This window comes from Tachyglossus aculeatus, chromosome 23, assembly GCF_015852505.1.
Source record: "Tachyglossus aculeatus isolate mTacAcu1 chromosome 23, mTacAcu1.pri, whole genome shotgun sequence".
In the NCBI taxonomy this organism is placed as follows: domain Eukaryota; kingdom Metazoa; phylum Chordata; class Mammalia; order Monotremata; family Tachyglossidae; genus Tachyglossus; species Tachyglossus aculeatus.
Genome location: NC_052088.1, coordinates 39766553 through 39789980, shown reverse-complemented (window position 1 = coordinate 39789980; position 23428 = coordinate 39766553). Strand labels below are relative to the sequence as shown.

Below are 23428 nucleotides of genomic sequence, written 5' to 3'. Positions count from 1 at the left end.
AATAAATAGGATTGAATGAATGAATGGATCCACTCGCTAGGGCAAAGGGTTATGCTTTTTTTCAAATTATTCTTGTTCACGATTTGGGGCCGTGACCTGCTGAAGGGCATCGGTTCCCCCTTCCCCTCCCTCCCCGTCCCGCCACCGTCGCCGTTCAAATTGGAATTGGGATCCGGGCTCTGGGCCTCAGTACCCTGAGTGGATTTAATTGGGGCTGGATGGACGGATGGACGGACGGACGGATGACTGGCCCCTTTTTATAGGTTGAAACACATAAACGAGTTGCATTGTGTTTTTCTCCTTGAGGGTGTGTGTGTACATTATGTATGGTTCTTTCAATAAGAATATTATAGTGATTTGAGCAGTAATTTTATCCACGGAGTCACTCTTCCCAGGTGACACGTTCAGTAATAGAAGCATTTTTTTCCAATCTTCCCAAAGGTGCCTTTTGCTGTCATTTCAAAGTAAAAATAAAACTGCAGCAGCCCTGCCTAGCGGGAAGTCATAAATTACTCTTCAAAACAAAGCATCCGCTTTCCAAGGAGTTTTTGCACCTATTCATTTAAAAGGAGGTGCAGAGAGTTCCGAGAGATTGAGCAAAATGCAAAATCGTTCTGCCGGTTGTCATTTTTTGCCTTAAAATGTACAGCCAAAGCCATTGCACTGCGCCATTCACAGTTTTAAAAACTAATTAGCCAGAAAAGACTTTTCTGTAGGTTAAGGGGGCCATCTTGGGTATCTCCCCCTGCCACCGCAGTCCCTTGTGAAAATCACGGCAGGGAGATACAGCGGCGAAGAGAGTAAGAAAGGCCATTTCTGGATGGTTTTTCGAGTCGACTGGGTGAGCGTGGTTTGAAGCTGGCCGTGGTTGTGCCAGGGCAGCCACCCCATCGAAATGCCTCCGGGTTTGCTGGCACGTGGGTTCGGGGGGGGGGCCGATCCTGATGGCAGGTGGCGGGGACCGGTCCCGGGACTCTGGGAGTCAGCGGCCCCGAGACTGCCGGGTGGCCCGGGCTCCGAGGTGGCCGGACCCTGGCTCCACTCCACTCCTCCAGGACACAGGCCTCACCACCCCCGCCCCACGCCGCTGGGCTTACACTAAAGGAGTGGGGGCAGCCACCACTTCATCACTTAGCCACCCCTCCTCCCAAAGAGAGACGACCCCCCTGGGTGGGTTGTGCCCCCGAGGGCCGGAACAGTGGCCATGTTAGGGGCTGGACAGTTGGCCAGAAGTGGTCCCTGTGTCTGGGAAGGGGATGGGGCAGAAGTTCCCCATGCCTCAGATTTCAGCTCCCACTGGGATCTGAGGCTTGGAAAGGTGAGGGAAGGTGGGGAGAGAGGAGTTGTCCAGCCACTGGTGCTTGGGTGGGAGCCGAGTCCTCGGGACACATAAGTCCCGTTGGAACACTGGAGGAGGTCACTGCAGCTCCAGAAGCCGGCCAGGGGGCGGGGAGGCTGCCCTGGTGGCTTCCCATCTCTTTGTGGAGCAGTGGTAGTAGTGGGAAGGGTATGTACTGAGCATTTGGGAAGGAAAAAATGAGCTCATGGGATGGTGCTATGGCAGGGCCTGGAGGCTGAGCATCCTGGCTCCTCTTGTCAGATTGGCCGGAGCCTGTTTCTTTTCATCCCACGCCTGGGCCCCATTGCTCCCCTCCCTCACAGCTCCCCTGTAGTTCCTATCCCTCTCCCTGCATTCCCTCCTACTTCTTTTCCTTCCCCTGCCTGCCCCACAGCTCCCAGCCGTCTCCTCCTGCTGCCCCCACATGTCCACGCTACCCGTTCCCGAGGCTCCGATCAGAGGCCGGCCACAATCCCCTCCAGTTGTAGCTCAGACCAAGCAGAGGAAAGAAACCCTGTATCCCGTCTTTGGAATTTTTCCATTTACGACCTTCCAATAGTCAAAAGCTACCCTTGGTGCAGTACCGCTAACTTTTGTTGTGGAAAGAAAATTTTGTGCTGTGTTTATGCTCTTTGAAGAAAAAAAAATCTTCGTTGGAGACAGCTTGGGGTTTCTATGTCTGGTCCGTTGGCTCTGGGGCCCTGGAAGGGTGACGGCTTCAGGGACACGAGCTCTTTGGACAGGGTGTTACCAGCAAGGCCCAAACCTCATTTCAGGATGAGCATTTCCTACCGTGCATCAGCTTGGCAGAGAGACAGCCTTCCTGCTGCCCCTGGCCCACCTTACGGAGGGAGCCTCGGGCTTCCAGGTGGCTCCTGGGGAAGGTCGGCTTTGCCATCCCTCTCAGGCCAAGAGGGGAGTGATTTCCTTTCCGTAAGGGAAATGGAGGACTCGGTGTGTCAGGGCCCACCTGGCACCGCTTAGAAGAGGAACACGTGAAATGCGTAAGTTCTCTGCAGCTCCCCATCGAACGGCTTTTTGAAAACCCAGCCCTCCCTGACTGCTTCCCCAGGGAGAGGAGAGTTGGTGTTCCACTATTACTTGCTCTTGGCCCTTCTATGACGGTGCTCTTCTTTAATGAGGAAGCGACTCTGGGCAGGTGGAATTCCCCGGGGCGAAGTGTGATGGCGGTCCTCTTCGGTGGCAGACGAACCTCTCTTCAATCCAGCAGCGTAGGATGATCCCCGCCGGATTTTATTAAGCAATAAGGCGGCGTGCGCTTTCCGTGTTCATCAATATTGCCTGAGTTGTTGTGCCTTTATGAAGGAAGCTGCGATCGTAGTGGTAATTGAGCTGGCAAAGATCCACTGTGGCAGGGGAAAGGCGGTGTCAGAACCACGCCAGAGAAAGTGCAGCCTAGCGGATACAGATTGATTAATTGATTTGATTGACAGGGAATAGGGGGACCCAGCTGCTAGTTCCAACTCTGCCCCTGAGAGGCCTGCTGTGTGACCTCAGGGAGGGTTTCTTAACCTCTCTGGGCTTCAGTTTCCTGCTCTGGGAAATAGAAATGAGATCCCTCCCTTCCTTCCCTCCTCCTTAGCCTCCTCCCCCAGTGTCTGAGGTGGTTGTCTCACCTCCGCCCCCAGACTGGGCAAAGTGGTGGAGCCCCCGTTGCACGGGTTGGACAAGACAGTCAATCCATCATACTTTGAGTGCATTTAGTACTTTAATTTTTCCTGAAGCACTTTCACATGACTTGCTCATTTTGGGAGGAAGAGAGAAGAGAAGAGTGGTGTCCCCAATGAAAAGATGAGAAAACAGAGGCCCAGAGAGGCTAAGTAACTACCCTTAAGTCGCCCAACAGACCAGTGGCAGAGCTGGGGTTAGATCCTGGATTTTTGGGTCATCGTGATCTTTGCCCTTTCCCCTGGGGCCGAGGGAGGCTGAGCAGCTGCCTTTCCCATCCCCAATTGGTAGACCAGGAATTACTGGCCCCCTGTTGAGCAGGAGAGCATGTGTTGGATGGAAGACAGTGTCGTGCTTCAGCTAGGAGCCATCAGGAAACAAACCCTCCTTCCTGTTGTGGGATGCCTGTCGTTTGCCTGCCTGTAGGCAGGGGATTACCAGACGACCTCGAGGTCCCGCCAAGTGACCAAATCACATTGGTTTTGCAATATGGAATCTACTCTAGCATTGATTTTACTGTCCCCGTTGGTGCATCTGTTTCCAATGATCCGTTGTCCCCAGTGGCCCTCACCCTTCCCTGCCCCTTTGACCCAGGGCAGACTGCAGTGAGGCCCTGTTTATAGCTGTTGACCCTCCCCTTCCAGCCCAGACCCAGTTTGGGTAGCCCAGAGTTTTGGGGGGCGATGGAGGGGGTGGGGGTTAATGGAGCCTGCCGAGGCTGTCTGGTGTTCTCTGGAGGGTCCGGATCTGGGTCCGAGCCCGTGCTGAAAAGCCCAGTGCCAGCACCTAGGTTTCAACTGCCCCGGGGCATTCATTCATTCATTAATTCATTCAATCGTATTTATTGAGCGCTTACTGTGTGCAGAGCACTGTACTAAGCACTTGGGAAGTACTTAATAGGCCTCTAGATAAAGGTCCTGAGACCCGGTCCCATCGTCAGCAGCAGGGCTGCAGGCTCGGCCCGGTTTCCCGTTCCATTTGGCTGGGTGGTACCGGTGCTGGGCTGGAATTTAAGCACATAAGGCGGGTCGTCCAAGTGTGGTTTCCCTTGAGCCCTCCTGAAGCCCGCAGTGTGATCTTTGACACAGACTTCGCAGAGTTGTTTGCGTGGGGCTCCTAATTCACAAATGGTCGGAAGTGACAAGTGGAACTTGTCCTTGGTTAAGGATCTTGATCTCCCAGATTTTCCAGGATGGAATGGATGTGTCTCCCTGGTTAAAGCAGGCGCTGAGCCTTTTAGCCACCCATTCTCCCGTGGACCCTATTAGTCTTAGACTGTATCTCAGATCACTTGGCCCACTGTTGGGTAGGGACTGTCTCTATATGTTGCCAATTTGTACTTCCCAAGCGCTTAGTACAGTGCTCTGCACATAGTAAGCGCTCAATAAATACGATTGATGATGATGAAAACCCTTCAAAATCTTTTGAGGCGACTAGTCTGTGAACCAAGAATCCAGCAATCGCAGGGATTCATTCATTCATTTCATTCAATCGTATTTATTGAGCGCTTACTGTGTACAGAGCACTGTACTAAGCGCTTGGGAAGTACAAGTTGGCAACATAGAGAGACGGTCCCTACCCAACAACGGGGCAGTGCATTGTACTAAGCACTGGGGAAATGCAACACAAAGAAGTGGCACGTTCCTTGCTGACACTCTGAATCAGTCATGGTATTATTGGGAGAGGCGGGCGTAAATATCTTCACAGATAGACCGGTCCATTGATAGACCGGTCCATTGTACAACCAAATAACATCTATCCCTGAGTGCAGAGAGAGATTGGGTTAAGTGAGAGCATTAGCACCAGAGTTGGCTGGTGGGGTTTGCATAATTTGGGGTGTGGGGAATTCACACATAATTGTGGAGGAGGAGGGGTCTTCGGGGAGCCGGGATTGGGGAGGGAACTTGACTAGGGGGAGAGCCAAGTGTGTTTCTGGAAGGAGAGAGCAGGCCATGGCTTTTGGAGGCAGCTGAGAGGTTGAGGAGGATCCGGACCTTGGACTTGGCTCTTAGCAGGTCGTTTTTAGCCTCAGAGAATCTGGTCTCGGCTGAGCGAGAAGATCGAAATAACATCTTATTTTATTTTATTTTAGACTGTGAGCCCACTGTTGGGTAGGGACTGTCTCTATATGTTGCCAATTTGTACTTCCCAAGCGCTTAGTACAGTGCTCTGCACACAGTAAGCGCTCAATAAATACGATAGGTGATGATGATGATCGAAAGCCTGATTGTGAGGGAGCGAGGAACGAAGGCCGGAAGCGGACCTCAACCATGCACTGCCAAGATTTTGGCTAGGAATGGGAGCAGGGAGAGTGTGCAGTAACCGAAGGGGACTGGGAGATCAACAGAAGCCTCTTTTAGGCTGGGGGAGACTTGAACGTGTTTGAAGGCACAGGGAGGGGAGACAGCCATCGGGGGCTGAAGCAGAAAAGGGCCAGTGAGGTTGAGAACAGAGGAGCGGAACGAGTTGTTTTCGGAGGTGAGAGGGGGTGGGTTGAGAGAGAAGGGGGAGGCTTGCTTTGGGGAAGTAGCAGGGAGGCAGGAGGAAGGCTTCTGTCTGTAAGCGTCTCCAAGTCTCCGCCAGCGGCGGGTCCGATGTGGGCCGGCAGCATCAGCACCGAGACAACTCAGGCGAAGGCGGGAAAGGCCACGGTGAAAACTGCCGCGGGCCCTGCGGGTTGGGCAGAACGGTCGCTGGCACTGGGACACGGCGTCGGGAAACCAGTGGGCCGTGAAATGAAGTGGCAGAGGATGCCAGAGGCTCTCGGCGGGTCCTCCCGGCCGGGCAGGGCGCGCGGCTGTCCGTCGTTAACGGTCCTTTCCTCCCGGGTCGACGGAGCACGAATTAGTTTTCTGGAAAAAGGCAGGGGCACCTGAGCAGTGAGTCACGGCCCAGTGTGAAGGCATAGATATCAGTGCACACCTGCACAGTGGCCTTGGGCCTGAGCTTTCCCCTGCCAGCTTGAACCCCCTCCCAGCCATGCCCGGGGGACTCCGCCCCAGAGACCCTGGGCTCTCTGGACTGGGGGGTGTCATCTTTGGGGGCCGGGGGGAGGGTGGGCCATAGAGTGGGGCTAATCTAGAAGTGGTGGGTTCACCCACTCCCTTAGTACGCATTGGGTGCCCGCCACGGGAGGCTAGCGGCAACTGGCCCTGCGCCCTCTGCCTGGAGCCTGCTCATAATAATAATAATAATAATAATAATGGCATTTATTAAGTGCTTACTATGTACAAAGCACTGTTCTAAGTGCTGGGGAGGTTACAAGGTGATCTGGTTGTCCCACGGTGGGCTCACAGTCTTAATCCCCATTTTACAGATGACGGAACTGAGGCACAGAGAAGTGAAGTGACTTGTCCAAAGTCACACAGCTAATTGGCGGAGCCGGGATTTGAACCCATGGGCTCTGACTCCAAAGCCCGTGCTCTTTCCACTGAGCCACGCTGCTCATCTCTCCGGACCCACGACTGTTCCCGGGGAATACATCCTGAAATGGCTGGATTGTGCCAGGGGAAAGCGGTATTTCCTTGGGAGTGAAGTTAGGGGTCGGGGGGAATTCTCCCTCCTCATCCGAGTGTCCTGAGCTTTTCCTGCGCTTAGTGTCCGGCTGAAGTCGGGGCCACAGGATGGGGTGAGGGGAGAGCAGGCAGGGGGGTGTGGGGGAGAACAGAGGCACGGACCGGCATCCCCTGCCTGTCTTGGGGTAACAAGTAGGGTCTCGCTTGGATCTGCAAGGCCACCAGACTGTAAGTTCCTTGTGGACAGGGATCATGTCTCCTAACTCTGTCGTACTCGCCTACGCACTTAGTACTCTGCTCTTCCCACAGCAGGTGCTCAGCACATGTTATTGAACGAATGAATGAATGAAGACCAGAAACCACCCCATTGGTAATGGCTGGATGGCAAGCAGCGTGGCTCAGTGGAAAGAACACGGGCTTTGGAGTCAGAGGTCATGGGTTCAAGTCCCGGCTCCGCCAACTGTCAGCTGTGTGACTTTGGGCAAGTCGCTTCACTTCTCTGGGCCTCAGTTCCCTCATCTGTAAAATGGGGATTAAGGCTGTGAGCCCCCTGTGGGACAACCTGATCACCTTGCAACCTTCTCAGCGCTTAGAACAGTGCTTTGCACATAGTAAGCGCTTAATAAATGCCATTATTAAATGCCATTATTCTTATGGGGGAGACAGCAGCAGTTAGTAAGTTGTATTTATTGAGGGCTTACGGTATGCAGAACACTGTACTAAGCGCTTAGGAGAGTATAATATAACCATATAACAGACACATGCCCTGTCACAACAAGCCTACAGTCTAGAGAGGGAGACAGTTACTAATATAAATAAATAAAATTGTGGGTATGTACATAAGCATAATACGTAGAGAAGCAACATGACTCAACGGAAAGAGCACGGGCTTGAAGGCCAGAGGTCATGGGTTCTAATCCTTGTCAGCCGTGTGACTTTGGGCAAGTCACTTCACTTCTCTGTGCCTCGGTTACCTCATCGGTAAAATGGGGATGAAGACTGTGAGCCCCACGTGGGACAACCTGATGACCTTGTATCTCCCCCAGTGCTTAGAACAGTGCTTGGCACATAGTAAGCGCTTAACAAATGCCATCATCATCATCATCATAAGTGCCGTGGGGCTGGGACGGGGGATGAATAAAGGGAACAAGTCAGGGTAATACGGAATGGAACGTACAGTAGCAATGGTGTCCACTGGGTGCTATGCATTACGCCAAGCGTTGGGTAGCACAGCATGAGGAATAGGTTCCCTGCCCACAAGGAACTAACATGTTAATGGGGGAAACACAAAGCTATTTGCAGAGTAATCAAGAGGCATCACTGAATATTCAGTTGAATAAACGTAAGCACCTTATTCCTGGACGTGGGCCGATGTGGCTCCGGGAAGGTTTGATGGGGGAGGTGGGCCTTCGGGAAGGTTTGCCAGAACTGGGGGCAGCAAGGGAAGGGAGCAGGTAGATAATAATAATAATTATGGTATTTGTTTAGTGCTTACTATATGCCAGCACCACAATAAGTGCTGGGGTGGATACAAGCAAATCAGGTTGGACACAGTCCCTTGTCCCAGATGGGGCTCACCGCCTCAATCCCCACTTTACAGATGAGGGAACTGAGGCACAGAGATGTTAAGTGACTTGCCCAAAGTCACACAGCAAACAAGTGGCAGAGCCGGGATTAGAACGCATGACTTCCTGACTCCCAAGCACGTCTGCCATGCTGCTTCTTTAGATAGAGGGGCAAGTTGGCAAGGGGAGCACTTGTTGCCCATCGTGAGGCGTTTATGCCTGATGCGAAGGCAGTGGAGGGTTGGGAAGAGTGGAGACGTGTGGGCCGAGCAACATTTCAAAAAGATGATTTGTGTGAGAGCAGTTACCACTTCAGCACTTCTGTGCCATCCAAGCACTTAATGAGGTATTTAAGATATGTACAAAAGCAGTACCTCACAAACTTATCTCCTTATCCTTCTTCCTCCCATCTGAGCGATGTGTCAAGAGGATGCCCCGTAGAGCATAGCTAGGAGGTGGGAGAGGCTGGAGGTAGGTGATTAGCAAGGAGGTTGATAATCAATAAATCTTACTGTGTGCAGAACACTTTACTAAGCACTCGGGAGAGTAACAGAATGGTTAAGACACCTTCTCTGCCCACAAGCAAAGGTGTAGGGGGTGGATTTTGAGAGGAGGAGGGAGAGCTTTTCTTGAGAAACTGCTGGGAATGATGGGTGTCAAAGAAGGGGCAAGAGGAGGAAGAAAAGAGAAGCAGCGTGGCTCAGTGGAAAGAGCACAGGCCTTGGAGTCAGAGGTCATGGGTTCAAATCTTGGCTCCGCCAATTGTCAGCTGTGTGACTCTGGGTGTGTCACTTAACTTCTCTGTGCTTGTTACCACATCTGTAAAATAGGGATGAAGACTGTGAGCCCCCCGTGGGACAACCTGATCACCTCGTAACCTCCCCAGCGCTGTGTCAGTAGCACCGAGACTCGATAGCGTTTCTGGGAGGAAGGGAGATCTCTAATTTCCAAGGTAGATAAGAGGTGGAGGAAGGTGAGAATGGAGAAAACCCTTGGGACTCGGTTATAAGGATGTCACCGCTGACCACAGAGAGTGCGGTCTCACTGGGGCCGAGGGGGCGACAGCCCGACAGCAGATAATCGCGGTGAGTTGGCGGAGACGACATGAAGGTAGTGGCTGGAGGTGACCCTTTTCTAGGAGTTCGATCGATTGATGAATGGTATTTCCTAATTGCTGGCTGTGTGCCGGGCCCTGTGCCGAGCCCCTGGGGGACACGATCCCAGCCTACGAGGAGCTGATGAGTTGGGTTAGGAAAGGGAGCAGGAAGGTGGGGTGGTAGTCCCAGAGGAGGCGTGGAGGGAGAGAGGCCTAGGGGAGACTTGGGTGAGAGGTGGAAAAGAGCAGAGAGGAGAGGAAGGAGGAGGAGAGATGATAGGGTATAGATAGAGTCAGAAGCACAGGTGGAGTGGATTTAGAGCGCATACCTACTCCTGAAAAAGCACTGGGAGGTAAGAGGAAGACAAGCAGGAGGGATTAGTAGAATGGTCATTCAGGGGACTTGGGAAGTTTGCATCTAATTTTTCCAACAAGTTCATCAGCAAGGGAGGGAGGTGGTGGGGGAACTGGGATCTTCAGGAAAGAGTTAAAGATGTGGAAAAGTTGGCAGGATCTGTGGGAGTGGGAGGCAGAGGGAGGCCCAAAAGAGCTATTGAGAGCCGGGTTTTAGCTAGACCTGATGAATTTCTGCGGCGGAGGTGGATCCCCTCCAGATTGGGGAGCAGACCGTGATGGTGATCCAGGGCTGGTGATTGGTGGGGCCGGAGCACCAAGAAGGAAATCAGAAGGATGAGAAGGGGGTGGGTGGTGGAGTTGAGCCAGAAGGGACTTCAGGAGGCATCAGAGAAGGGTTGCCAAAGTCGTGGCCGGGGGGGTGAAAATGATGGGGTGGGAGATGGCGGTGGGTCGGGTCTGAAGGGCGTGGGCCAAAAGGGGTAAATCCAAGTTGGGGAAAACTGAGAGATGGGGTGGTGGTTAGCTCAGGCGGGCCAAAGGTCAGCTGAGGCGAGGAGCCAAAGGGAGCAGGTGGCCGGGGAGCAGCGAGGTCATCGACATGGAGTCTGAAATAACCCAGGATTGGAGAAGAAGGGAGGGGACCCAGGGAGGAGAGAAAAACATCCAAATCACCAAGCATAGCAGTGCTCGGGCCAGAAATGCGTAGTTCCACCCTCATAATTAAACAAAATTAGGCCCCAACGTAGCAGCCCTGACTTCTATAAAGGATCAGGTTTGTTTATTCAGCTACTTGGCAACCGTCCCACGTTCAGGGGGATTTGATGCATTTTCTTGGAAAGTCCAACTTGTTAGAGTTGGTAAATACAGAGAGTGGGGTCGATCGCTGAAGGCGATGGGTGGATTGTGGTCCTTGATGGGTAAATCATCCACGTCTTTTCTCCCATAGCCGTCAAGTCTAGTAGGCCATTACCGTGGAGGCTCTGCTGTCTGGCAATGACGGCAGCGGCGAGCCACAGGACAGCTTTCTCAGTCTTCAAGATTTCTCCCATTTTGCGAGGGCCCAGCACGGTTAGCAGCCGCCTTCTGGGAGAAATCTGGGCCTGGTGTTGTGCCCACCTCACTCTGCCAGGGTGATGTAGGGGCCCTACGGTCGAATGTGCAGGAAAGGGTACTCTCTGGCCTCTCTGGACACTGTTTGCTTCCTCAGGATTCAGTTACAGCTGTTCTCCCCACCAAGTTGGCTGCTCACACTCTCTCAGCCAGAGGCTGGTCTGTGCCAAGCAGTGCCCTCACCCTTGAAGGGTTCCAGGCTTGATCTGAGGTTTGACTCATTTGGGCACGGGCGGCTCCGTCACAGTCAGGGCCGGCTGGGAAACCCCAGCTCTGCCAAGCAGGTATGGAGGTGCCAGCAGCAGGGCCTGTACTCGGCGGTTCCCGGGGAGGGGAAGGGGCTTTTTTCCGGAAGCTTGGGTTTCCGGCCGGCTCCCCCACCCCCCGCGGGGGCCGGGTGGTCCCAGACGCAGCAGTGGGTGCTGTGTTTTTGTCACTTACGCACCTGGACTCTGTGTTCTCTGTGTCCCACAGTTGGCCCTGAAGGACCCAGTCCACACCGTGTCGCTGCAGCAGTTCGTCTACGAGAAGCTCAAAGCGCAGCAGGAGCTGCTGGGGGAGCTGGGCTTCCAGGCCCTCATGGAGACCGTGGACACGGAGATCGTCAGCCAGCTGCAAGAGTTTCTGCAGGGCTTCTGAGGGCCGAGGCTCCCACTGCCGTCCCTTCCGGGCCCGGCCCCTTCCTCGGTTTGTGGGAGCCGGCGGCCGAGCCAGAGAAACCACGCGCTGTCAGGAAAACAGGGATGCAGAGACTACCCAGTTAGTTTTTTTTCCAATGCAAAATCGAAGCAGTCAATGTAAAATGCCCCCATAGGGAGCGAATTTTCACAACTGTTCCCCGGGAGAGTGTAATTTCAGAGTCAAGGGAGGAGGCGGGACCCCGGGCCGTCCAAGTTTGGTGGAGGTGGGCTTAGTTTTCTGTTGAGAGAGAGTGAGAACTCATGCGATGATGAGTTTATTATCCCAGGTACATGATGGTTATGATCTGGCATATGTTTCTGCAATCACAAGATGCCGAGTTTGGCTGCTTCCCTTCCCGCTTCACCCCCACCCACCCTCCCTTAAGTGGATAAACAACCAATAAGTCACAACAGCCAAACGTCCCAAATCGGGACATTTGTGGTTTGGTTGGCCCCGAGCTCCTGGGGTGGGAGGGGAGTGTTTTTCTCTGTTCAAAGCCAGACACTCGTACTATTGGGGTCCTCAGCCAGATGCAGAGTGAGAGCAAGGTCAGGAAAGGAGGGGGAACTTCTCATTTCATTTTCAGGAAACATGCTTAATCTTTAAATGTCCAGCACGGGGGCTGAACCAGGGGTAAGTCACCCAGCACGGAGACCCCGTGGGCTCTCGGGACCGTCCGCCCAGAAGCTCTGGCAGCCTGTCGGCCTCCGAGCCGGGCGGGCGGACCAAAGCCGGGGTGGGAGGGCACTGGTCAGGCCTCAAGCTCTGCCCGGGAGACGCCTTCCCTCCTGGCCCCTCAGCGAGACAGATACGAGATACCAAAAACCAAGGACAAGCCTTATGTCCCCCTCCAACCCTCTCCCCTCCACCTCCATCCCTGGTCCTCGGGAGCTTTTAGAAACTCTTCAGGAAAGGAAAGTCATGTCAGCAATTGCTTAGAAAAGTGGGGTGCAGTATGGTGTTGTGGAGCCCAGAAGGTCTGTGAGGATAGAGCTTGCCGGCCTCTGGGCAACTTTCCTGGCATCGAGCACAGCGGGGCAGGGCTAACCATTCGACGGTCCCTTGCAATTCCATCCCACACCCAAGTTCAGAGCGGAGCAGAAGTGTGCATTTCCTCCTTCCTCAGTTCGCTGACAGGCGTCACCACCTAGAAATTGGAGTTGCGCCATCGCTTTCTCCTCTCACTGAAAGACCGAAAGCTTCGTACCTAAGTGTCTCCTCCATCTCCCAACGCATTGACTCATTCAAGTGGGTTATTTAAAATTTCAATTAAATTTTCAAAGGAATAGTTGTGAGTTATTTTTTCCACTGGGGTCAGCTGTCCCCAAATGTACGTACTGTGATTTTGTAATAGTTCGTAGACAAACTTTGGTCTTTCTCAAACAGAGTTCGGTTTCCCTAATCTAGCCTTAGCAGTCAGAAGTCGTGGAGCCACTTGGAGCCAAGAGGACTGGCTTCCAGGAAGGCGGTGGCATTTGGAATGGGGTGGCTTGAGCCCCTTCGGTGTGCGACGCACTGTAGTAAGCACTAGGGAAAACACAACAGAAGCATGAAACACTGTCACTGCCTGCGAGGAGTTGACACTGTAGAGGTTGCCTGAAGAAAGTTTGCATTTGGAATGGTGTGGCCTGAGCTCCTTCGGCGTGCGACGCACTGTAGTAAGCACTAGGGAAAACACAACAGAAGCATGAAGCACAGTCACTGCCTACAAGGAGTTGACACTGTAGAGGTTGCCTGAGAAAAGGTTTTGTTCAGGTTTTGGAGAAAAATTCGGGTTTCAATCTTTTAGGTGGGTACAAAGGTGAAGACTATAACCTCATCATCACCGTCAAAGTGCCAGATGACACCTCCTGAGGGCAGAGCTCATCTCACTCCCACACCCTCCTTCCCCTATTCTCCCCTTCCCACTACCCTCCCTCACCCAAACACATTAACTACCACCCCAACTCTGTGCCCATTCTTACCTAAAATTCTGGAACAGGGGTCCTCTACACCCACTGCCTTTACTTTGTCTACACTGACTTTCCCCTCACTCCTGTAGAGTCAGGTTTTCAGCCTCTTCCCTCCATCCCCCCTTTTAGACTGTGAGCCCACTGCCGGGTAGGGACTCTCTCTATATGTTGCCAACTTGTACTTCCCAAGCGCTTAGTACAGTGCTCTGCACACAGTAAGCGCTCAATAAATATGATTGATTGATTGATCAGGTGGTCATCAGGAGCCGCCTTCTAGCCAAATCCAAAGGGCTCTGCTCGACCTGAGAAGTCCTCCAATGCTCAGGTGCCTCTGACACCGTGGACCATTCCTTCCTCCCCCCTGTCTCCCCCTTCTAGATTGTGAGCCCATTGTTGGGTAGGGACCGTCTCTATATGTTGCCAACTTGTACTTCCCAAGCGCTTAGTACAGTGCTCTGCACACAGTAAGCGTTCAATAAATACGATTGAATGAATGAATGAAAACCCTATCGGTTTTGCTGACACCCTATGAATCCTGTTCCCTTCTTCCCTCTCTGTCCGCACCTTCTCACTCTCATTTGTCAGCTCCTCTTCTAGTAATAATAATTGTAGTTTTTGTTAAGCACTTACTATGTGCCAAGCACTGTACTAAGCGCTGGGGTAGATACAAGCAAATAGGGTTGGACACATTTCCTGTCCCACGTGGGGCTCACAATCTCAGTCCCTGTTTTACAGATGAGGGAACTGAGGCACAGAGAAGTTAAGTGACTTGCTGAAGGTCACACAGCGGACAAGTGGCGGAGCCAGGATTAGAACCCATGACCTTCTGATTCCCAGGTCTGTGCTCTATCCACTACGCCATGCTGCTCTTCTGCCTCTCATCCACTTAGAGTGGGTGTTCTCCAAGGCCCTATTCTGAGTCCCCTGCTCTCACTCGACACACTCACTCGGAGAACTGAAATGCTCCCATGGCTTTCCCACATTCCTTCTCCCTTTCTCCACCCCTACTCTGATCCTCAGGGATTCACAACGTCCACATGAATGTTTCCAACGACTATTCCGCTGCTAGCTCCTTCTCGCAACGCCACCGACCTGGTCCGCCTCTCCTCAGCCACTCACCAGCTCGGCCACTTATAACAATAATAATAATAATAATGATGGCATTTATTAAACGCTTACTATGTGCAAAGCACTGTTCTAAGCGCTGGGGAAGTTACAGGGTGATGAGGTTGTCCCACGGGGGGTTCACAGTCTTAATCCCCATTTTACAGATGAAGTAACTGAGACCCAGAGAAGTGAAGTGACTTGCCCAAAGTCACACAGCTGACAGTTGGCGGAGCTGGGATTTGAACCCATGACCTCTGACTCCAAAGCCCGGGCTCTTTCCACTGAGCCACGCTGCTTCTCATCTCCTCATCGATCTCCTCATCTCTACTCTCTGTACTCTCTGTATATGCTGCCAACTTGTACTTCCCAAGCGCTTAGTACAGTGCTCTGCGCACAGTAAGCGCTCAATAAATACGATTGAATGAATGAATGAATGTACCATCTCCTGCCTCAGCAACTCCCACTCTCCGACCACAACCTCCTGACCTGCCTTCTCTTCTTTACTTCCCTTCCCCACAAATCTGCCCTGTTCCCCAACCCAGACATTTGATCTTTTGACCCCCGCCAATTTTCCAAAGTCATACCCAACCTACCTTCTCTGGACACACAAATCCACATCTTCAACACCGCTCCCCTCAATTTAACTCAATTTCCTCACTCCCCTGTGCCGCCACCAAACTACACCCCTAGATCACCTCCACAGTCCACTTCCTCTAGTGTTGCGCACGACCTGTGGAGCGCTTCTGGTGGGAATCAGAAGGATGATTTGAGATGAATGAAATCAGCCTGATATATTCATTCATTCAACCATACTTATTGAGCACTTACTGTGTGCAGAGCACTGTACTAAGTGCTTGGGAAGTACAAGTTGGCAATACATAAAAATATTCATTCCCTATCTTCCCACTCGTTGAAAAACCTCTGCCTCCAAATGAAACTCCTTACCGCTTTTTAAATGGTATTTGTTAAATTCATTCATTCATTCATTCATTCAATCATATTTATTGAGCACTAACTGTGTGCAGAGCACTGGACTAAGCACCTGGGAAGTACAAGCAAGTAAATGCTTCCTATGTGCCAGGAACTGTATGAGGCGCTGTGAGAGATACAAGTTAATCAGGTTGGACACAGTCCCTGTCCCACATAGGGCTCACAGTCTTAATCCCCATTTTACAGATGAGGTAACAGAGGCACGGGGAAGTTAAGTGACTTACCCAAGGTCATAAGCAGACGTGGCGGAGCCAGAATTAGAACGCAAGTCCTCTGACTTCCGGGCCTGTGCTCTTTGAGTACCACTGGGCTTTGAGGCACTCAATCAGCTCTCTCCTTCAGCGTGGCACAGTGGAAAAAGCACGGGCTTTGGAGTCAGAGGTCATGGGTTCAAATCCCGGCTCTGCCAACTGTCAGCTATGTGACTTTGGGCAAGTCACTTCACTTCTCTGGTCCTCAGTTCCCTCATCTGTCAAATGGGAATGAAAACTGTGAGCCCCCCGTGGGACAACCTGATTACCTTGTAACCTCCCCAGCGCTTAGAACAGTGCTTTGCACATAGTAAGCGCTTAACAAATACCATTATTATTATTATTATAACCTGCTGATCTCTCACTATTACCCAACCTGCGCACTTGACTCCTCTAACACCAACCTCCTCACTGTACCTCGTTCTCATCTGTCTCACCGCCTACCCCTTGCCCACATCCTCTCTCTGGCCTGGAACTCCCTCCCCTTCAGATCTGCCAGATCACCACTCTCCCCACCTTCACAACCCTCCAAAAAATCACAACTCCAAAAGGCCTTACCAGATTAAGCCTCTTATTTCCCCATCCACTGTCCTCTCTGCATCGGCTCTGAGTTTGGCTGGGCACAGTCTTTTAGACTGTGAGCCCACTGTGGGGTAGGGACTGTCTCTATATGTTGCCAACTTGGACTTCCCAAGCGCTTAGTACAGTGCTCTGCACACAGTAAGCACTCAATAAATACGATTGATTGATTGATTGATTGGGCACCACTTAAGCAATTTGATACTCCTCCCAGCCCCACAGTACTTATGTAAACATTCTTGTACTCTACTATTTCTCCTAGCCCTGATCCGTTTTAATGTCTGTCTCACCCTGAAGACTGTAAGTTCACTGTGGGCAGGGATCACATCTACCAACTCGGCTGGGTCATACTTTCCCAAGACTTAGTACAGCGCCCTGCTCACAGAAAGCACTCAGTAAATACCATTGATTGATCTATTGCCTGATGGTGTGTTCCAGGTGATTGTGCATGTGGTTACAACAAAGGACTGTATTTTGGAAATGAGCACTTCCTATAACAGTCTATCCATTCACTCATGAATAATAATAATGATAGCATTTATTAAGCGCTTACTATGTGCAAAGCACTGTTCTAAGCGCTGGGGAGGTTACAAGGTGATCAGGTTGTCCCACGGGGGGCTCACAGTCTTAATCCTCATTTTACAGATGAGGCAACTGAGGCCCAGAGAAGTTAAGTGACTTGCCCAAAGTCACACAGCTGGCTATTGGCAGAGCCGGGATTTGAACCCATGACCTCTGACTCCAAAGCCTGTGCTCTTTCCACTGAGCCATGCTGCTTCTCTAATGAATGAGTGTCTGTCTGTCTGACTCTCTCTCCCCTTCTCTCTGAGGGCAGTAGGGAGATTAGAGGAGGGGGCTGGAAAAGTTCCCCCAGTTTCCCACCAGAACTATTCACTCATTCACTTGTATTTATTGAGTGCTTACTGTGTGTAAAGAACTGTACTAAGCACTTGGGAGAGTACAATAGAGAAGCAGCGTGGTTTAGTGGAAAGTGCACCAGCTTGGGAGTCAGAGGTCGTGCGTTCTAATCCCGGCTCTGCCACTTATCAGCTGTGCGACTTTGGGCAAGTCACTTAACTTCTCTGCTTCAATTTCCTCATCTGTAAAATGGGGATTAAGACTGTGAGCCCTACAAGGGACAACCTGATTACCTTGCATCTACCCCAGTGCTTAGAACAGTGCTTGGCACATAGTAAGCACTTAACAAATACCATCATCATTATCATTATTATTATTATTACAACACAAACACACACATTCCGTGCCCCCAACGAGCTCCCAGTCTAGAGGGGGTGACAGACATTAACATACATAAATAAGTTACAGATAAATACATATGTGTTGTGGGGATGGGAGGAAGGATGAATGAAGGAGCAGGTAAGAGCGACACAGGGAGTGGGAGAAGAGGAGAGGAGGGCTTATTCAGGGAAGGCTTCTTGGGGGAGATGTGCCTTCAATAAGGCTTTGAAGTTGGGGGGAGTAATTATCTGCTGTTATGAGGAGGGAGGGCATTCCAGGCCAGAGGTAGGATGTGGGTGGGAGGTCGGTGGCAAGATAGGTGAGATCGAGGTACAATGAGAAGGTTAGTATTAGAGGAACAAAGTGTGTTTGCTGGGTTGAAGTAGGGGAGTAGTGAGGTGAGGTAGGAGGGGGCAAGGTGATTGCTTTAAAGCCAATGTTGAGGAGTTTTCATCTGATGCAGAGGTGGTTGGGAAATCACTGGAGTTTGTTGAGTGGGGAAACATGGTCTGACCATTTCTGAAGAAAAATGACCTGGGCAGCAGAGTGGGAGTATAGACCAGAGTGAGAAGGGACAGGGAGGTCAGCAAGGAGGCTGATACAATAATCGAGGCGGGGTAGGATAAGTGCTTGCATTAATGTGCTGGCAGTTTGGATGGGGAGGAAGGGGTGGATTTTAGCAATACTGTGAAGGTAGAACTGACAGGATTTACTAATGGCTTGAATATGTGAGTTGAATAATAATGATGGTATTTGTTAAACATTTACTTTGTGTCAAGCACTTTTCTAAGCTCTGGGGTAGATATAAGCTAATCAGGTTGGATGCAGTCCCTGTCCTGCATGAGGCTTACAGTCTAAACCCCCATTTTACAGATGAGGGAACTGAGGCCCAGAGAAGTGAAGTGACTGGCCTGGAATGCTCCCCCGGGCCTGGAATGCCCTCCCTCTGCCCATCCGCCAAGCTAGCTCTCTTCCTCCCTTCAAGGCCCTACTGGGAGCTCACCTCCTCCAGGAGGCCTTCCCAGACTGAGCCCCTTCCTTCCTCTCCCCCTCGTCCCCCTCTCCATCCCCCCATCTTACCTCCTTCCCTTCCCCACAGCACCTATATATATGTATATTTTTGTACATATTTATTACTCTATTTTACTTGTACATATCTATTCTATTTATTTTATTTTGTTAGTATGTTTGGTTTTGTTCTCTGTCTCCTCCTTTTAGACTGTGAGCCCACTGTTGGGTAGGGACTGTCTCTAGATGTTGCCAACTTGTACTTCCCAAGCGCTTAGTACAGTGCTCTGCACACAGTAAGCGCTCAATAAATACGATTGATGATGATGATGATGATGATGACTTCCCCAAGGTCACACAGCAGACAAGTGGCAGAGCCGGTATTAGAAGGCATGACCTTCTGATTCCCAGGCATGTGCTCTATCCACTATTCCACACTGCTTCACTTTTGAATGAGAGCCCACTGGAGTCTAGAGTCTAGAGTCTTTTAGACTGTGAGCCCACTGTTGGGTAGGGACTGTCTCTATATGTTGCCAACTTGTACTTCCCAAGCGCTTAGTACAGTGCTCTGCACACAGTAAGTGCTCAATAAATACGATTGATTGAGAGAGAAGAATCAAGGATAATGATTTGGAAACATCAACTTTGCTAGGAATGGATACTCTAAGGACTGTGGCTCAACATTTGAGAGAGACAACTTCATTGTATGTCTCCTCACTCTACCACAGCTTCAAAATCTCTTTAATCCTCTGCCTTTCACTCCAGAGTAAGCATTTCAAAGTTCATTTCCACAATATGAGTTTAGAAGGGAAAGCATCCATTCTGAGAATTCACTTAATACCTAATTAATTAAGGATAATGCTCTTACGGCATCACTAACCAATTTCCTCAAGTAGAACGTTTCAAGTGTCACGTATTCTTGGGGCATTTGAGCACTCACTGATCACTCAATTGTTCCTTTCTTTTTTGCTCCCAGCCTGACACATCCCAGCGTGGAACTCTCGAGTCACGAGAACAAGGCTTCCTATCATAGCCCTAAGAAGGAGCCACCAGAGAGGGGCAAACAGAGGCTAAATATCCCACCATGATGAATAATCCACAACAGACTTGGGCCAGGGTCAATAACGATTCTGGCCTCATCATTCCTGTTCTCTCCCGTTCTGACCATCCAACACCTCTAACTCTCCTCTCTCCTGATTCCTCCTCTGGTACCCAGTATGGACCATCCAGCCTCCATGACTCTCCCCTCTCCATCCCTGACTCACCTCACAGTGACCCAGCATGGTCTATCCAAACTCCTCTGACTCTCCCCTCTCCATCCCTGATTCTCCTCCAGTGAACCAGCATGGTCCATCCAACCCCCACGACTCTCCCTTCTCCATTCCTACCCTGGTGAAATCTGAGCTGCTTCTTCCTCAGTGAATTTCTGTTTCTCTCTGATCCATAGAGCAAGCCCTCCCTCCCTCAGCTCACCCTCCTCCTCCTCCTTCTCCAGATCCGGGCTCTCTGCCAACTCCAAGGTAAGGACGCCCCAGCATCTTCACTCACTGTCGGGAGTTGCGAGCCAGCCACAAGAGATGAGTCTCTCCTGTTCCGGCAGTGATTTCTCAGGGAACGAAGCGCGAAGCAGAAACCCATTATGTCTCTCCGTATTGATGGTCTCCCCCTGCCCAGGAGGAATGAAGGCTGCAGGGAGAGTGTTAAATGGAGGGAATACTGGAAACGCATGGAGTAGAGGTGCGGGTCCCTCCTACGGCCGGCTGCCTGGACAAATGGGATGGGGTGGAGCCAGAGCTCAGAGAGCGGGCGGCCCAGGCAGGTATCAAAACCCTTCAGAAATGGAGCAGACCAACACCTCTAACTGTCTGAGAGCTTTCTGGAGCCAGTCTGCGGGAGAAGACCCCACCACACACGTTTTCCACACCTAAACACCAACGAGTGGCCATCCACCAGACCGCCCCCACTAGAACTCGGCACCAAGACCTCTCTACTGGCTCTGGAAATCTCACAGAAGCATTTGAGCGCACGACTAAGTGTTGATAATAAGGAAACTCCATGGCCTAGTAGAGCAGGCACAGCACAGGGAGCCAGGAGACCTGGTTTCTAATCCCAACTCTATCACAATGGGTGTGTGACCTTGGGCAAATCACTTACCTTCTTCGTCCCTCGGTTTTCCTCATCTTTAAAATGGGGACTAGATATCCGTTCTCCCTCCCCCTTAGACTGTGAGCCCCCAAGGAACCAGTCCAGCCTAGCACGTTCTGGCCCAGACCAGTGGAGCAACAGCAAGGACATCAGGAGTTTCCAGGAGACCACAAACTGACCTGTTCAGGGAACCTCCCAAGGGTCAGAGTTCAGGAACCGGAGCTAGCGAGGAAACTCTTCGAGTTTGCTCCAGGTACAGAAGGTATTCAAATCCAGCCCGGGATTTTGGACGGAGCCATCGAGAACCGTCCCACTGGGGCTGATTCATTCAAATAGAGGCACGAAAGGCTATGAATGTTTCGGAAATGCAAATTGTTCTTTTGCCCAAAAAAATGGATATTTTAATTGCCCCCCAACTTTTGTTGATGATGGCATTTATTAGAGCAAGGGCCCGGGAGTCAGAAGGATATGGGTTCTAATACCGGTTCTGCCACTTGTCTGCTCTGTGACCTTGGGCAAGTCATTTAACCTCTCCGTGCCTCAGTTACCTTATCCGCAAAATAGGGATTAAGACTGAGCCCCATGTGGGACAGGTACTGTGTCCAGCTTTATTACCTTGTTCCTACCTCAGCACTTAGAACAGTGCCTGGCACATAGTAAGCATTTAACAAATACCATTAAAAAGAAAAGTGTTTTCTCTGCCCTGCAGAGTGAGCAAAGTTCTGTGGTGGATACAAGGTAATCAGATCAGACAATGTCCTTGAAGGCCCACCTTGGGCTCCCAGTCTAAAGAGGGAGGCAGAACTGGTATTTCAACCCCACTGTACAGATGAGGAAACTGAGGCACAGCGAGACTGCATGGCTTTTCCAAAGTCACAGCAGTCTTTTGGTGAAGATGAGACTAGGTAGGACCTGGGTCTCCTCCCTCCCAGTCCCGTGCTCTTTCCCCTGGACCCTGCCACCTTTTGAGGCCGCGACTCATCAGAAGTGGTAAGGGACAACTTGGCAGAGCTACTCAGGACAGCTTGCTGATTTCCCAGTCTATTGGATGTGCCATTGTTTTGTACAACTGGCACAAAACAGCATGCATGGCATGAATGTCACTAAGCACGGCTTAGTGGATAGAGCACGGGCCTTGGAGTTAGAAGGACTTGGGTTCTAATCCCAATTCTACCACATGTCTGCTGTGTGGCCTTCTCTGGGACTCAGTTATCTGTAAAATGGGGATTAAGAGTGTGAGCACCATGTGGGAGAGGGACTGTGACCATCCTGATTAACTTCTATCTACCTCAGAGCTTAGAACAGTGCTTGGCATATAGAAAGTGCTTAACAAGCACCGTAATCTTCTTCCTAACCAAGAGTGTCTACCTGCGCTGGAGTCTGTCATGGGGCAGAGGACCCATGGAGGGACAGAGAGGGTTAGATGGAATGAGGGCCACAATCCCTGTCCATCACGAGAGCAGTGTGTCGGCTCTGGAGGTGGGCTGTGTGTCTCACCTAGGCTGGATGGCACCACTGGGAACTCCAAGCGCCCACCAAGGTAAGGGGCAGAACCTGCCAGACCCTTGTACCGACCTCTGTGCCCTCTTTCCACCCTAGTCGGGTTCTAGCCCGCTCTGGAGAGGAGCATGCTGGAGTGGCCCCGGATAGTCATTCATTCATTCATTTGTATTTATTGAGCACTTACTATGTGCAGAGTATTGTACTAAGCGCTTGGGAGAGTACAGTAAAACAATAAACAGTCCCTCGCAACCCGCATTCTCTCCCCGAGCTCTGCGGACCACAGCGGAGCTGTTGGAGCGGAGAACTGGCGTTATGACCGGCCCCTGTTGGCTCTTCCCTCTGCAAAGGGAGAGCATATACAGTGGGTCCACAGCTAGAGAGCCAAGAGAGCGGTTGGGAGGAGGGAAGAGTGCCAGTTGGGTAGTTGTGGGAAAAGAAACAGGAAAGGAAAGAAGGAACCAGGAGGCCGGGGCCTTGTCGCTAGCTTTCTTTGCGCCTCAGAGGATTCCTTTCTGGTTTTTGAAGGGACGGGGGAAAGACAGTGCCAGGAAGCCAGTGCCATAGAGCCAGCGAGATCTTCGAACAGCTGTCCGTCGGCCTGGAGGACTCACTAGGCACCACCTGGCTCCAAACTGCTCCCGACCCGTTGTTCCGGCTCCAGAGGCGGCACTCGGCTACGGCATCACCGGTTGGCCTCAATGCCGCCTGCGTCGCAGCTGGGCGGAATCGCCAGCAGACGGTACGAACGGTGAGGTCTGGCAGAGGCAGGCAGGGAAGATCTCTACGAGGGAGAAGGGAAAAAACTGACATCTGGTCCACCTGGACCATCCATTTCCCCTTTGCCTCCCCCGTGTAATATGATGTGACAAAAGATTAGGCTTGAAAGAGGAAATTTGGACTTCGAAGCAGATGAACCACTAAGTCGGGAGGAAATTGATGGCGAGGTACAATATATATTTCAGCCTTTGGTGTTTATGAATTCATCCAGTAAGCTTCCTCTAACTGATGAATTGTTGTTTTGAAGTTCGAGTTCATATTATGGAAAGATGGGAAGCCTTCGAAAAGGCAAACGGCTGAGCACATCGGTGACGAAGCATCGGGTGACTAGAAAACTCCCCAGCCAAGTCAGCATGGTCATACCAAGTGGAGAACTGAGCCGTTACTGGGATAATGGAGAAGCGAGATAATCCTGCCGCCTCTGTTTGCTTTGTCCCCACAGTTTGGGGCCTGAGTTATCAATCTGTGATGTCTGCAAAGTGTGTTCTGAATGCCCCGGAACAAGGCTCATCGGGTTTGTGCACA

General features: G+C 51.4%; 1 protein-coding gene across 1 annotated transcript in view; it reads left to right on the top strand.

Annotated features, from left to right (window-relative positions):
* Positions 1-12638, top strand: part of IPO11 (importin 11) — a 178806-nt gene extending 166168 nt beyond the window's left edge. The window contains exon 30 of the mRNA XM_038765718.1: positions 11146-12638. Within this exon, the coding sequence (XP_038621646.1) occupies positions 11146-11310 (165 nt within the window). The 3' untranslated portion in view covers positions 11311-12638. The remainder of the gene's footprint in view (positions 1-11145) is intronic.
* Positions 12639-23428: the final 10790 nt, after the last annotated feature.